This window comes from Stenella coeruleoalba (assembly GCF_951394435.1).
Source record: "Stenella coeruleoalba genome assembly, chromosome: 1".
Taxonomy (NCBI): domain Eukaryota; kingdom Metazoa; phylum Chordata; class Mammalia; order Artiodactyla; family Delphinidae; genus Stenella; species Stenella coeruleoalba.
In genome coordinates this window covers 26,094,216-26,110,545 of record NC_137169.1, presented here as the reverse complement: position 1 = coordinate 26,110,545, position 16,330 = coordinate 26,094,216, and the positions used below count along the sequence as shown (strand labels likewise).

The following is a 16,330-nucleotide window of genomic DNA, read 5'->3' as shown; positions in this document are numbered from 1 at the left end:
GGCTCAAATCCTGGCTCTGCCGCTTAACCCAGCGTATTATCTATTGCTGCATCCCCCAGATTTGTTATGGCACAGGTCATGTGGATAAGGAATTCAGGAGCGGTTTAGGCGGGCAGTTCTGCCACAGGGATTCTTAGCAGGTTGTGATGAGGATGTCGGCCAAGGCCAGCCAAGGCCATGTGAAGGGTCACCTGGGGCTGTCAGATCTGCCAGGGTGCCTCACTCACACGCTTCCCAGGGAGCGTGTGGCTGCTGGCAGGAGGCCTCGATCACTCTCCCACGGGTCTCTTCAGAACGCTCACGCTTGAGTGTTCTCGTGACGTGGCAGCCAGTTGTCCCCCCAGGGGGTGATCCAAGAGAGCAAGGTGGAAGCCACCCACCGTGCCCTTTACGATCTAGCCTCAGAAATCACATTCTGTCACTTCAACAATATCTTGCTGACCACACAGGTCACCCCATTCATTGTGAGGGACTCATGAAAGCATGAAAGGGAAGCAAGGATTATTGGGAGCTACTTGGAGGCCGGCTACTCCCATAGTTCACCCCAGTGATTCATGTTCCTCCCTCATGCAAAATACCCTCACCCCTACCCGAGGCCCCACAAGTCTCATCCCATTACAGCGGAGGTTCGAGGTCCAGGATCTCAGCATCTAACACAGGTCCAGGCACGGATGAGGCTCACTGGGTCCAGCTCCCCAGGGATGATTCCTCTCAATCTGCAGACCTGGGAACGAGGAACGGGTTATCCACTTCCCTCCACAAACCTAGGATATGGTGGGATGGGCATCGGGTAACCACGGTAGACGTGCCCATTCAGGATGCCCCGTTCAAGAAGGGAGAACACAGGAGGCTACAGGAGTCCATACCAGGGCATGTGTTGGCATTTCCTTGGTTAGGACTCAAAGCCCGGAGTGATTCTCTTTCGCTCTTGGTTCCACCCTGAGTCATCCTTCCTTTCCCATGAAAGGCAGCCTGTGGAGTTGTTTTCTCAGCCTGCTTCCTGCTGCTTTTATTTCACATTACCTCTGATCCTTTCCGTCCATGTGAGCAGTGTTTCTGCCAGACGATTCTCTCTTACTCTTTGTGGGCTTATTATGAATGTTATCCAACAATGTCTTCAAGACAAGCCTTACTCCACATTAGGTTTCTTCTGAAGCCGAGGGACAGTGCCCTTAACAGTCTGAGGAGCTGGGCCGTTGAATGGAGAGGCTCTGTGAGGCACGCCCATAAAATCCTGAGAGAGCGTTTGATCCAGCAGTTCTCTGAGGCGGCACCTTAGAGCTTTCTGCGGTCTTAACAAAAGATTTAAGTCACCCCCGCAGTTTTGTCTTTAGACTGTGTCTTTTTGACTGTGTCCTGGATTTGGTCTTTGCCTAGAAACCATTTCTTAATTTTAGCATCATTTGCCATCTGGAGAGGCTTAGGAGTTTCAAAATCAGCAAATCCAGGCTCCTTCCTGTTCTCGTTTTCCTCGACCTCGTCCCTCCTCGCGTTTCCCACGGCCGCGGTGGGAGGCCAGGTGGCACCTGCAGCAGTCTGCCTGAGGTCTCCTGAGCCCAAGCAACGTTCAGTAGGCGTCTCATGCCCACGGGGTTACCACCAGCAACAGTGTTGCTAAATTTTCTACTATTTCATAACAAGGATCCCTTTTCTTCCAATTTCCAGCAAGTTTCCTCACGTTCCTTTAAGCCTCTCCAGCAGTTTCCTCCAAGACCATCAGGCTTCTCACTCCCGTCTCTCAGGGAACCTTAGACCTTCACTGCCGCTCTCCTCAAAGTCCCTCCAGCTCCGGCCCGCTGCCAAGTCCAAGGCCACGCCCGCGTGGTGAAGGTGTGGTGATGGCAGCACCCATCTTCCAAGTACCCAGATCTGCATTGGTTACGTACTGCTGTGAAACAGATTACTCCAAGACTAGTGGCTTCAAACAGTAATCACTTCTTACCTCGAGAGTTCTGTGGAGCGGCTTAGCTGGGCACGGAGTTATCTTTCAAGGGCTCAGTCACGATAGCAGCCAGAGCTGCAGTTTCTGAGGGCTTGGAGCTGGAGGACCCCCTTCCAAGGTGCTGCGCTCACATGGCAACGGGGAGCTGGCTCTGGGCAAGAGGCCTCAGTTCCTCTCCAAGTGGGCTGCTCCAGAGGGCTGCTTGAGTGTCCTCACGACACGGTGGTTGGCATGTTCCAAAATAAATTATCCAGAAGACCAAGGTGAGGCTGCCGCGCCCTTTGTGATCCAGCCTGGGAAATCCCATGCTGTCACTTCCACAACCCTGTACTGATCTCCGGGGTCGGCCCAGTTCACTGGCGGGGGGTGGGGGGGTTGAACAAGGAGGTGTCGGGTCACAGGACCGCCTTAGAGTCTGGCTACCTTGGGTAAGTCACTCAGCCTCTCTCAAGCTGGAGAATAAGAACAGCAACACCTCCCTCGAGGTGTGGTCACGAGGATCAAGTGAGATGATGCATCTGAAGGCAGTGACTGCCAAGCGTGACCGCTGGTAGCTCTCATTGATACTGTCTTTGGTCATGTCCCCTCAGGCTGCCAGGAGATAGCAGAGGAATTCCGTGCCCAGGAAATCGACGGGCAAGCTCTGCTGCTGCTCAAGGAGGACCACCTGATGAGCGCCATGAACATCAAGCTGGGGCCCGCCCTCAAGATCTACGCGCGCATCAGCATGCTCAAGGACTCCTAGGGCTGGCCGGGCCCCGGGCTCTTCCTCCCGACTGAGCAGAGCCAGCGGACACTCCTGGGGGCCCTCCTCTGGCCCTCAGGGGCCTTTCTGTGGGCGGGGCGGAGAGGCGGCGGCGCGGAAGACGGGGCTTTACGCTTGTACATATTGATAGCACTGCTTCCTCCGAAGTCCCACTGCGCTAGCCCCGCTCTCTTCCCCTCCCTCTGTCCCCCATTTTCCAGGGGGTATACGGTCAGGGCTCCCAACCTGAGTTGGGTTACTTCCAAGGGCAGCCGTCAGGCCTGCCTAGAGGCCTCGGAAGCCCTTGCCTGCCTTCCTCCACTTATTTCTCCGGGCCCAGCTAACTCTTCCCGCTGCCAGCTTCTCCCACTGCAGCCTGTTTCTGAAGCAGCCAGAAGGGTTCTCCCCCCTCACCCTCTACAGGTGGAGGGAGAGAAGCTGGGCCCAGTTTGGCCACGCCTGCTGGCACAGACGCCTTAACGCTGTGTGTGTGACTGTGTGACCGTGTGGGAGCCTGGACTGACAGGCCGAGAGCCACCCTCTGGTATCTCCAGGTGTTTTGTAGCAAACAGCCACTTAGTGCTTTGTCCTGGACTCCACTCAGCCTCAGGATGGGGAATAGCAAAGAAGGGCCGCCTCAGCGCAGAGAGGCACGATCAGAAAGCGATGAAGAGTAGTGGGAGATTTTCCTTTCCAGATGGCCGAGGTGTCTCCGCAGCCCCTTCCCGCACTGTGACGTCCCCCTGACTGCCCTGCTGTGTCACAGGCGGCACTGAGGAAGCTGCTGGTGGGCTGGGCCAGGCCGCGCCTCCCCGTCTGCCCGCCCGCCCGCCCTGGGAGCCCAGCGGTGGGGCCCTGGGAACATCCAAGGGCAGAAGAGCTGGAGTGACCACCGCTGAGGTGAAGAAGGCAGCCTTCGGCCTCGGGTCCCACGCTTCTCTGCCTCTGGAACTTGCTAGCAGTGGTCTGAGCTGCCCGTGGAGGAGGCGGGGCAGGAAGGGCGAGGGCCTGCCTCTGACTTGCCCGGGCCTCTGCAGACTCCTGGGGGGAGTGGGACTCTCCCTGGGGGAAGGGTGGGTGCCCTTCTGAGCTTGTTCTATTCCCCACTCACACCCCCAGGCAGGGTTGGAAATGAAGGACTTTTTTAACCTTTTTGTTTTTTAAAAATAAATCCATAAAATCTGTTCCTTCTGTGCCTTTCTCCCCTGGGGATGCCTTCTGTGGTCCTGAATAGCTACTTTTCATCTGTCAGGAGAGGGGTGGGTCCCTGGGTTGGGGGAGGGACGACCACCTTAACTGGATAGCATATCCTCCACGCTTCGCTGGGGCTGGGTCCTTTGAGGGTGCCCTTGGTCCCAGTCCACATGAGAAAAGCAGATCCCACCTCTGTTCTTCACATGGGTGTCCCCTGGAGTGCGAGGTCCAGGGCCCCTTCAACTCTGAGCCCCCCTACCCAGCACTGCCACCAGGGAGACACGATGCTGTTGGGCCAGGGATATCTGGCACACCTGAGGCAGAGCCCAGACCCTTCCCTCCGCCGCAGACACCTGTGGTGGCTGGCTGCAGCGCTCCATCCAGAACTGCCCTTGAGGTGGCTTTGGCTCACTCGACCCCTCAGCGCTTTCTGGATGCTGCAATAGCAAACTATTAGGAGAGTCTCTGCCTCAAGGAGGTGACGCCTAAGCCTCGAATAAAGGAGAAGGGCCTTCCAGGCGCAGACCGCTCACCGTTCACTCAGTCTGTGACATGCTGTAACGGCAGGGCCCGGGGAGATAAGCAGGGACCTTTTAAGAGCCAGTACCCATATCTGGACGAGAACTCTCTGGAAGGCCTTTTAAAATGTAGCCACTACCCGGAGGAAGAGGAGAAACAAAACTGGTTAGTGGCCGACCCAGAGGGTGGAGCCAGGACTGGAAAGTCTGGTGGTCCCGGAGGTCGGGAATGGCGACAGGACAGAGGCCAGTGCAGGACCCTGGGCCGAGGGGGAGTGGCAGGGGGCAAGGACCTCAGAACCTCGGGGAAGTCGGGGAAGGTGCCTGGTGGAGAGGGCGCCTAGGGAGCCCCCTGCGCTGCCCTCCCCTCTCCAGGCCAGGCGGGCCGGCCCACCGTGGCCCGTGCAGCTCAGCGAGTCCACGCTGGACCTCCACTTTCCCTTACTGGAGGACAATGTCGGGCCCAAACTGAGTTTGTCCTTATGTGTGTGGTGGAGAAGGGAACTAAAAGCCCTGAAAGAGGATATGGTGGATTTGCAGGGCTGACTGACACAGGTGAGTATCAGTGCCGCTTCTTCACTCGGGGTGAAAGGCCCCAGTTTGAAGGATGCCTCCTTCAACACGCGTTTGCTCCTGAGAGTTACACCTTACACAGAATTTTGCAAAACTTTTTTGATCATGACCGACAGTTTAAAAAAATTTTCCCACCCTCATGTATGTACTTGAATATATATAACTGAAACAAAACAATCACAAAACAATACCTACCCTGATGTACAATACATTCTGATATTTTCAATTCCCTTCCTGTTCATATTTTTAAAATCTCAGTCATGATCCATAAGATTGATTTCATGGCCCTCTAATAGATCATAACCTGCACTTTAAAAAAACCCTGCCTAGTGCAAGCTTTCCAGAACTTTTCCATGTAACTACCTTGTGTGGCTCTTACCCTGTCCTGGGTGACTGGTGCACGTACCTGTTTTACTGAAGAGATCAAGGGCTCCTCAAGGTGAACTGTCCAAGGTCACACTCAGGTGACCGGCGCCCTTGAGATCTGGCTGAAGGTCCGCGCAGAACAAGGTTCTCCCTGGGTGGCAAACACCACAGTCTGGCCCGAGGACCACGACACTGAAGAGGGGCACGAGGAGCCCTGGGGAGGAAGAGTCAGTACAGAATGTCTCAGCACCTCTGGCCAACCAGAGCTGGCCTTCCATCCACCCTCTTCCAGGTGATTGGCCCCAGGGGGCTCCTCTCCGGGTAGTTCATCCCTGCTTGCTCCTGTGGCTGTGGTTTCTGGCAGATGGCCTGAAACTGCTTGGCCCCAGTCACCAAGAATGGGTCATTTCTTCCCCGGCTCTGAGCTGAGAAGGTTCTTGGCAGGCTGTCCCACCAGCTTCCTGTCATGGCAAGGACTCAGGTGAGGGGGGGACGCTGCCAGTAGCAGGGGGAAGATGAGGCGGGACAGCTGTCCCGAGAGGAGTCCAGCCTGGTGGCCAGAACAGTCAAGGAGGAGGCACCAAGGCTGGCCTGCTGAGAACCAGCTGAGCCATATAGGTCCTGGGAGAAGGTGACTGGAGGACATCGCCCAAGGGGTACAGACGGTCCAAGGAATGGGTGGTGGGGTGGGGGGAGGCTGCATCCTGGGAGATCTCGTGCCCGTGAAGAGCTCGGCGACTCCTCCTGCTGCCCTAAACTCTGAGCCCCCTTGGTGAGCAGAGAACAGACTTTGGGGCGCACCTTCCACTGCAACTGTGAGCCCTCTATTCCAACTGGGATTGACTGTCCAGGATTGCAAACTTGTTCCAACTTAGGAACTAATGACTGATCTTCAACCTCTTCCTGAAAGCAAGGAGAGTACAGGAGCAGGACATGAGGCCACCTTGTGGGACCACCTTCTGCAGGTGGAAGCGGGGTGGAAGGGAGGGGACCCTTTTGAAAATATCAGAGCAAGGAACTGGAAGGAATGGGTCAGGCAGGTGCCTCTGTGGACTAGGGGCTCCCTGGCTGGGCCATGGGAGGGGGCGGCAGGAGCCTGTTGCAGGCCTGGGTGTCAGCACCCTCCCAGGACTGACAGCTGGAGCCCACCTGGACCACTTGGGGACAACTCTGCATGGCTGCCCTAGTTGTGAGGGGCCGGCTAAGAGGGTCAGATGGCAGGGAGGGCAGAGAGAGCTCCGCTGCAGCCTTCTCCTGCCCCAGCACCGCCCATGCCGTCCCTCCGGGGGGGCAGTCTCGCTTCCAGGAGCAACTGTAAAATATCTCAATAATTTTTATATCGATTACATATTGAAATGATATTTGGGGTTACATACTGAAATGATCTATTAGGTTAAAATAAAATACTAAAAATTTCGGTTGTTTCTTTTCACTTTTTTAACATGGCTACTACTAGAAAATTTTAATTTACGTTCCTGGCTCACATTATATTTCTATTGCGCAATGCTGTTCAGATTCTTTCCTACGTTTTTATAAAACAACATAGAAACACGTCTGTAAATGCACAGGTACACAGGTAGAGGGGCTTCCCCCCTCACAGAAGCGCAGCCAGCCTCTATGTACAGTTGTTACTTCCTCTTCCACTTGATTCTTTAGGCCCTTTTCCCGAGAGCACATATAAATCTACTCATCCTTTTCAGTGGCCACGTTGCTTTCCATTGTATAGAAATGCATAATTCATTCATCCAACTCCCTAAGGACGAACAGTGGGGTTGTTTATCTCCATTTGCTTTTTCCAGCAATGCTAGGAGAGCATCCTTGGCCTGCCCACTGTGAAGTCTCCGTTTCTAGAGGTGGGAAAGTTGGGTCTGGTGTGAGTGCTTGAAATGATTTTGCAGGCTCCTCAGGCAGGGCTAAGAGAGGTGGACTTCACCTTGCAGTCACTAGAAAGGCTTAAAAACACTTGTTTTTCCTAAATGGCTAACTCTGTATTTTTCCTTCATTAAAAAAGCAATAAAAGCACATTACGGACAACTGGGGGCACAAATAAAGGGGAACAACCCTCCCGTAACTTATTACACAGTCACTTAAGTTTTTCCTTCCAGTCTTATTCGCTCGGGCATGTTTTCATTGCTAGATTGTAACCACAGTGCCCATCAATTTTAGATCCTGCTTTCTTCATTCACGGTTCTTGTGCAAGTTTTTTCCATGTGACTGCAGACTCTTCATAAAAAGTTTATTTAGCCAGTCCCTTCGGCTGGACGCTGGGGCCTTTTTCAGTTGCATCCGAGAAGGCAGCACAATGCCTTCTCCACTGGTGCCCTCCAGCCCACGTTCAACCAAGCTCAAGTCTCCCTGTGTGAAAGAAACACACGCACCGCCATCAATCCCAGGCCCTCAGCTCCTCCAGTTACCATCCTCTCCCTTTCCTTTTACAGCCAAACTTCCGGAAAGAGCCGCTTCCACCACCACCACCCCAGCCTCCACTGCCTCCTCTGCTCACTCAGTCCCCTGCCCGTCCCCAACCGTGTCCTCGGTGGGTGCCTGGGCCCTGGCTCTCCTTCCTCTGCTCTCTCCCTCTTCCACAGCGTCCCTGCCCTCCTGCTGAATCCCAGAACTCTCTCCCAAGCCTGCCTGCCTGCCTGCCTGCCTTCTGAGCTCCAGCTTCTTACCCCCAACCGGACTATCAGCCACCATCTCCTTTCCTGGTCCCCCAGCCCTGTCCCTCTCATCAGTGACCAAGTCCTGCCCATCAACCTCCTTGACAGCCAGTCATCACCTACTCCTCCCCAACCCACTGCCAACACTCACCTGTCTTCCTGCCTCCACCTGGTCCCTGCCCCATGTCCAGGCTCAACAGTTCAGCTGGAGTATCTTCCAAGTAAAAATGTGACAGCATCACTCCCTGAAGGAAAGAGCTTTCAGGGCTCCCCACGGCCTTCAAGATGAAGTCCAAACCCCTTATCCTGGAATGTGGGCCCTGGGTTACCTGGCTCAGGCTTATCTCCAGCCTCAACTCTTATCACTTCCTATCCACACCCTATACCCCGCCCCTGCGGCAGGCCTGCAGTTCCCCGTATTTCCAAGCACTCTCACCTCGTCACTTTTACACAGTGCTGTTTCTTTTTCATGGACCTCCCTTTCCCCTCCACTGCCTTCTTTTTTTGCATCGGCAGGCGGATTCTCAACCACTGCGCCACCAGGGAAGCCCCACTGCCTTCTTTGTGTGGATAACTTTTAGTTCTTCAGCTCCTAGCTTAAGGGTCACCTCCTCCAGGAAGCCTCCCTGACTTCTCCCCAATGGTATCTTGCCATTTGCAAGATAATGGTATCTTGTATTTACACGAATCACAGCCTTGCTGTGCTGTGTTCCATTCATCTGTTTGCAGTCTGTCATGTGACCCCATTCCCCTCCCTTCCTGGCCACCCATATCTTCCTGACCCGGCTCCCTTAAAGACAAGGTCTGTGTCTCGCTCACCTCTGAATCCTTGACCTAGCACAGTGCTTGATTCTGAGCTTGTGACCAATAAGTACAGGCTGAACGCATGAATGAGCAGAAGCTGGTGAACATCTTGATGCATAAACTTTTCCCATGCTGAAGATGATCTCCTTTGAACAGATTCCCAGAAGTTGCAGTGATTGGATTAAATGGGATGACTATTGAAAGCTTCAATTCCCACAGCTAAGTAGCTTTCCAAAAAAGCTGCAGCAATTTACATCCCACCAGCAGGTGTAAGAGTGCCTGTCTCGCTGTATTCTCCCAGTGTGGCTATTTTCATTTCTTTCTTTTTAAAAAGTGCTCATTTTATAGGCAAAACATCCCACCTAGTTCTAATCTATAAGTCTTTGATTACTGGTGAGGGTGAACAGTTTTCCATATGTTTGCCTACTAAATGCATTTCCCCTTCGAGGATTTCCCTGTTCATGTGACATGGACAGTTAAGGCAGGTGGTATTTTATGAGCTGACTCTGGGGGCTGTGTCAGGAGTGACTGGGAGCAGGGAGGTCGCTGCTGCAATGGTCCTGGTGGGGGATGAGCAGGCAGGATCACTGTGGGGGCCGGAGAAATAGGAGGGGCAGAGGGGGGCGGAGATCAAGGAGGCCAAGCCAACCACCCACTCCTGGGGACTGACAGTGGGCGAGGCAGAGGGAGGGGTCAGTGCACCCAGGTTTCACCAGCTGAACAGAAGGGGTGTCTACCCTGAGATGCACAGGCAGATACGTACACACACAACCGCAAGGTGCCCCTCTGAGCTATTTACCGGATACGCCTGCTGAGGAACGGTGAGCTGGGGTAGCAGAAAAGGCAGGGGCGGGAGGGTCTGATCAGGCAGGCTTCTTGAAAGAGACCAGAGGAGGCAGATTTTGGAAGGACTCATAGGGCAGGGAGGGGAGCTGGGAGGCTGTGCAGAGAATCCTGAGGGCTTGTTTAGGAATACTACTACTAATGATAATCAACAATAGCTAAAGCTTACTGACCTTTTCCTGTGTGCAAGGCCTTGTTCTAATCACTTATAGGTATTAACTCAATATCCATCGCAGCTCTCTAAGGTATGTATTCTTATTATCTGCATTTCTAGACAAGGAGACTAAAGTGCAGAGGCCCAGAACCTTGCCCAAGGTCAGACAGCTAAGAAGTGGTGGCCTGGGATTCGAACCTGGGGGTCTGGCCCCAGTGGCCAGGCTTTCACCATATGGGTCCTGTCTGTCTAGAGACACCAGCACCCAGAAGGGCTGAGGAGAGTTGGAGGAGACCCCCCGAGAGGAGCTTATTAAAATTCTCAACTTGTAGGGCCCTTCTGGAAAACAAGCAACCAGGCACAAATCCCAAAGTCCACCTCCTCTGAGCCAGCAGTGGGGTCGCTGAGCTCTGCTGGAGGGACCCGGCCCTGTGACTGGAGCCGCCATAGACACGTGGTCCCTGACCACAGCCGGCCCTCCGGGCAGCCCAGCAACTCATCCCTAAGCCCCAGACGCTCTCAAATCCCAGCCACCGAGCCACAAACCTCCCTGCATCCCCTCCCAGACTCTCCCCTGACCGAGGTCAATCCTACCCAGGCTAAGTGCCCCAACCCCTAACTTACTGTCCCCCAGGTTTGCTGCCAGGAAAAGCAAAATGTTATACATCTAAATGCTCATCACAAGGGACCTGGTCAAGTAAATGATGCCACCTCCAGTCAATGGCATATTAGGCAGCTGGAAAAAAGGGCGAGGAAGCGCTTCACGTACTGAGGTGGAACAACCTCAAGGACATAATGGTCAGCGGAAAATGCAAGGTGGAGAACAGCGTATCACTGTGCTACCATTTGTGGGAGAAAATCAGAGGAAGGGACAGAGGGAAGGGAGGGAGAATTTGCTACCATATTTATATTTGCCTGTATGTGCATAAACTATCCCCTTGCAGGGGAACTGGGTGGCCGTGGCTGGGAACAGGAAGGACTGCACTGTCTATACTCTTTTGTACCTCTGAATGTCTGTGCCAAGTGAACAGAATAATACATTCATATTAAAGCGAACAAATAAATGGAACACTGAATTACCTCATTTTTCATATATGTGTGTGTGTGTGTATAAAAATATATGCAGAAATGAGTTGCTGACCCCCCCTCCCCACCCCCCAGGGCCTGGAAGAGAATCTTCTGATCCTATCTGCACTTGGCCTCTTAGGGCTGCTCCTGCACGGGCTCCCTGTAGTCAGGTACAACCCCCTTCCCCCAGCACTTGTGATGGGACCAGCAGGGCAGGGTTGAAGTGGTTCTTTCCAAGTGCCTCCTTGAGGGATGTAGAGTGGCACCTGTCATGGCCCGCACAAGCGTCCTTGCGGGCTCTCCTTCCTTGTAAGGAGCAAAGCGACAGGGCTCCTGGGCAGGCCAGCATGCCCCTCACTGATGCTCCCACCCCACAGGCACCTGGGAGTCCTCACACCCATGGGGATCTGCCCTTTGGCCAGAATGCCCCTGCTGAGAGACAACTTCACAGGTCCCCTGCATCCTTGGTAAGGAGCTGCCATCTCTCCCATTCCGAGGACACCCACACACCCTACAGAGCTCTGCCCCAGCGTTCCTGCCCTCCTCACATCCCCCACCCTGGCAGGGCTAGGCACTCTACCCAGGGGCCCCATCAGGTAACACATCTCCCCCTACTCTGCTGGATCTGGGAAGAGATTTCTAGGGGCAGGGCCTGGGTGTGACCCATCTGTGGGTCCCTAGGGCCCAGGACTGCGGAGGTGGCGGTGACCATGCAGCAAGCAGGAAGATGAATGGACCTCTCTCTCCATCCCTGCCCTGGCCAGGGCCCGGCCTGAAGTCCTGACCTGTACCTGCTGGGGGGCCCCCATTATTTGGGATGGCACCTTTGACCCAGATGTGGCCCAGCAAGAGGCTGTACAGAACCTCACCATTGGTCTGACTGTCTTTGCTGTAGGCAGGTAAGGCCCGGGGAGGGGAGCGGTGCTATCCAAGCAGGGAGTGGGAGGGGGTGTGCACGTGATGTAGGGGTGGAGCACCCCATTCTCCTGGGCTTTAGGATCCCAGGATAAAGCGAGAAGCAAAGACAACACCCCTAGTCCCAGACTCCCAGCATGAGGGCAGGACCATCCTTTCCCTTCCCCTCCTCCCCGGAGTCCACCCAGCCCAGGCAGCCAAGGGCTCAGCATCACAACCTGGAAGGAACCTGCCCAGGGCCTGGGGCTGATCACCTGGAGGGCTTGGGTTTGCAGTGAGAAAATGATGGCGTCTTTCAGGTGAGAGGAGGTGAGACCTGGGTAAACAGAGGGGATGGCCCAGCTGCAGAAGCGTCTGTGGAGGTCAGCGGCTCAGGTGCAGGCACACAGAAAGGGCGGGGCGGGGGGAGGTTCGCCAAGAAAGTCTGAAGGCGGAAGAGGGGCTGGGGAGCTGAGGGCTTTTGCGAGGGAGAGAATCTGGGCTGGATAAAGAGGGATGTGAAGAAAGGAGGATGCGGAGAGTGGTAGGGTCAGCAGACCAGAGGAGTCAGTGAGGAAGTACTGTTGGGGGTGATATCACAGGAAGTGGGCTGGAAGGACGGGGGCTCAGACAGTGGGACGGGTGAAGCCGCAACTTGGGGTGGGGGGCAGACTGATGATGACCAAGTCGAGGGAGAGGCCATGGGGGCAAGTGACTGAGGAGCGGGGAAGACAGAATCACGACAGGAGAGGAGGCCAATCGAGGAACTAAGGGGCCCCCAGGTATGGACAAGGAACCCAGAGTGGGAGGTGGAGAAGAAACCTCAGGGGGCTGACCTGCCCATCTCCCCATTATGGATGTCAGGGTGTCCAAACTGGTATTCACTTTCCAGTAGTGATGCAAATGGGACTCCTGGCTTAGAGTGGCAATCAGATCCTACAATCCTAAGGTACAGAGAGATAGAGTTCAAGGCAACTTAAGGAAGAGTTTCTAATAATGGAACAGGCTGCTTTGGGAAGGCACTGAGAGCTCTGCCTCCAGGAAAAGATATCCAAAAGCCTGGGGAAGGAATTCTGTCTTCAGAGACCCCAGACCAGCGGTCACCAACCTTTTTGGCACCAGGGACCAGCTTCATGGAAGACAATTTTTCCACGGACCAGGGGTTGGGAGAGGGGGGAGGGGATGGTTCAGGTGGTAATGCAAGCGATGGGGGCAGATGAAGCTTTGCTCACTCACCTGACGCTCACCTCCTGCTGTGAGGCCTGGTCCGCTGCCCGGGGGGTTGGGGACCTGTGCCCCAGGCAACTGCTCAGGGCTCCTCCAACTCCGTCCCTTTCACTCTAGAAGGGAGGGAAAGCCAGGAGGGCCCCTGAGAGGCTGGGGTCAAACAGGACTGCTGGCCTCTCCAGGGCCTTGGCGCTCCCACTTCTGCTCTGAATGCTGAGTAGGGTGTTCCTGCACCAGCCCTAGGGGTCAGAGTCTCTTGAGTCCAGAAATTCCAGGGTCCTGAGGTCCTGAGTTCCAAGGATCTATGAGTCCAACACCCTGGGATGCTGAGGCTTCCAAGGTCTCTGATTCCAGTTTCTCACAGTTCCACCCGGAATAGAGCAAGCGCAGGTAAAAGTACAGGCTCCAGTGCCAAGCTGGGTTCAAATCCTGGCTTTCACTTACCAGCTATGTGCATGCTTGCTTGCACAAGTTACTGAAGCTCTTTGAGATTCAGTTTCCTCACCTGAGAGATGGAGCTAATAATGGTGAGGATTAAATGAGATAATGCACGTTACTTTGAACACTATCTGCCACATGACAAATGTTCCAAAATATCAGGCATTAGTTCGATTATTTTAGAAGCCTGGGATCCCAAGGCCTGTTCACACAAAGTTTCCAGTATTCTGAACGTCCCGGTTACCTATGTAAGGAATCACCACAAACTCAGTGACTGAAAACAGTCCATTACTACCACAGCTCGTGATTTTGTGGCTCAGGAATTCTGACAGGGCTCAGTAGCAGGGGGCCCCTCCCTGCTCCCAAAAGTCCTGTGGATGACTGGCGGGCGCCTCTCTCCGTGGCTAGGCTGGTCTCCCTCACTTCGTGGCAGCATCTGAGTTCTGATACTTTTTTTTTTAATTTACTTATTTTTATTTATTTTTGGCTGCGTTGGGTGTTCGTTGCTGCCCACAGGCTTTCTCTAGTTGCCGCGATTCGTTGCAGTGCGCAGGCTTCTCATTGCAGTGGCTTCTCTTGTTGCAGAGCACGAGCTCTAGGCGCGTGGGGTTTAGTTGCGGCGCTCGGGCTCAGTAGTTGCGGCTCGCGGGCTCTAGAGCGCAGGCTCAGTAGTCGTGGCGCACGGCCTTAGTTGCTCCGGGGCATGTGGTATCATCCCGGACCAAGGCTCGAACCTGTGTGCCCTCCATTGGCAGGCGGACTCCTAATCACTGTGCCACCAGGGAAGCCCTGAGCTCTGGGACTTCTTAAGCGAAGGGTCAGAGCTCTAAAGAGACAAAGGCTAACGAGCCGGTCCTCCCAAGGGCCAGCACAGCATCCCTTCCTCGGGACTCTATTGATCGCAGCGGTCAGGGAGAGAGCCGCCTTCAAGCGGAGAACAAAGGGCCTCTCCGGGCAGGGGTGGCAAACAATGGGTAATTATTTTTAATCCACCTCGGACGATTCCAGGGCTGGACAGTTTTGGAGTTCCAGGGATTGGGGTTGCAGGGGCACAAGTACGGACGAGGTGAGGCCTCAGAAGCCAGACGTCTCCGCGGATGGCGGAGTGCGCTGAGGCCCGGCTTACTCAAGACGGCCCCGCCCCGCCCGACAGATACCTGGAGAAGTACCTGGCGCACTTCCTGAAGACGGCTGAGCAGCACTTCATGGTGGGCCAGCGCGTGGTGTGCTACGTGTTCACCGAGGGCCCGGCCGCCGTGCCCCGCGTACGGCTGGGCCCGGGCCGCCGGCTGCGCTGGCAGAACGTGTCCATGTTGCGCATGCGCGCGCTGCACGCGGCGCTGGGCGGGCGGCTGGGCCCCGAGGCGCGTTGCTTGCGCTGCGCGGACGTGGACCAGCACTTCAGCGGGACTTTCGGGTCCGAGGCACTGGCCGAGTCGGTGGCGCAGCTGCTCGTCTGACACTACCGTTGGCGGAGGCGGCGGCTGCCCTTCGAGCGGGACGCGCGCTCGGCCGCCGCGCTGGGCCCGAGCGAGGGCGACTTCTGCTACCACGCGGCCGTGTTCGGGGGCAGCGTGGCGGCTCTGCGGCAGCTGACGGCCTACTGCGTGCGGGGCCTGCGACGGGACCGCGCGCGCGGCCTGGAGGCGCGCTGGCACGACGAGAGCCACCTCAACAAGTCCTTCTGGCTGCACAAGCCCGCCAAGCTGCTGTCGCCTGAGTTCTGCTGGAGCTCCGACGTCGGCCACCGGGCCGAGATTCGCCGCCCCCAACTGCTCTGGGCGCCCAAGGAGTACGCCCTGCTGCGCGGCTAGAGACGCCCTCGGCCTGGAGGCCCGAACGCCGGCGGGGGCCCTTCTGGAAGCAGCGTGGCACGGCGGGGGGTGGGGTGGGGTGGGGTGGCGGGAAGACTGCGTGAATACTACCCCCCACCGCCCGGGGTGGCAGGAGGAGGCCCGGCCTTTGGAGAGCGCCTCCCCGAGGCGGGCGATCCATCCCTTCCCTGACTTTTCACAGCGACCCAGATACTGCCAGCTGCCTGGAAACCTGTCACCTCTGACCTTACTGAGTTCAGTGGAGGCCCCCAAAGAGACGTTTTAGCCCCTTCCCCATATCCCCCCACTTTTTTTAATGGGACTGAGGCTCACAAAGGGAACATAACTACGTAAGGACCCAGAGAATCTGTGAGTCAGTCTGTGAGGTCAGCAGCTGGAAAGCAAGGACTGGCCCTCAGGTCCAATAGAGCTGCCACTGGGCAGGAGCCCCAGATAGAGAAACACAGTGGCATCCGGTTCACCTCCGCCGCCCTCAGCAAAGTTTGTACATATTTAAGTAATATGATAATAAAATACATTATTCCCAAGTGTCCTATGGCCCTTTCTCCTAGAGAATCCAAGTCCATAAAAATGACATTTCCTCGCCATGGGATCCATATGGCTGTTTGGCCACGGTGTCTGGGAAATAAATTTCCTCATCCGTGGCTGCTGTCCAGACTCTTCATCCTCAATAGGGAAAGACACAACGTTCTGAACAGAAGCCTGAAGTCATCAGGCTCTCCAGGAAAGGTGGTTCCCTCCGGGAAATAGCTGTGGGGAAGTTATCTGCTGGAAGTCCCTGAGATATTGTCTGACAGTTGAAAAACGGAGACCCGGAGAGGGTGGGACTTACCTCCAGGTCTTCTGACCCGTTTGTGTAGTGTTCTCATAGACCTTGCATTTTTAACAGGCTCCACTATTTTCAGGTAGGGCAGCAATTCTGGCTATAAGCCAACTGTGATGGTTTTCACATAGTAACAGTTTTTACAAACACTTCCAGTTGTTGCTAATGTAAGAGATATCTCCCCTCTCCCAAGCAGTTCCAAGGTCCCAGTGTCTCCTGCCTAACTAAACTAGATTAGCAGAACCC

General features: G+C 55.2%; 2 protein-coding genes across 3 annotated transcripts in view; both read left to right on the top strand.

The window, feature by feature from the left end:
* PHC2 (polyhomeotic homolog 2) overlaps window positions 1-3,871 on the top strand; it is a 102,500-nt gene extending 98,629 nt beyond the window's left edge. For both annotated transcript variants that reach the window (XM_079924577.1, XM_079924578.1), the window contains one exon: window positions 2,533-3,871. In XM_079924577.1, coding sequence (XP_079780703.1) covers window positions 2,533-2,687 — 155 coding nt within the window. In that variant the 3' untranslated portion in view covers window positions 2,688-3,871. The remainder of the gene's footprint in view (window positions 1-2,532) is intronic.
* A 6,723-nt stretch (window positions 3,872-10,594) lies between these two features.
* On the top strand, window positions 10,595-15,817 carry A3GALT2 (alpha 1,3-galactosyltransferase 2; the record flags this gene model as incomplete). The annotated part of the gene is given in 7 exon segments (XM_079917900.1): window positions 10,595-10,647; window positions 10,961-10,977; window positions 10,980-11,037; window positions 11,245-11,334; window positions 11,632-11,766; window positions 14,580-14,883; window positions 14,887-15,817. Coding segments are annotated over 7 exon segments (1,011 nt in total). The 3' UTR covers window positions 15,241-15,817.
* Window positions 15,818-16,330: the final 513 nt, after the last annotated feature.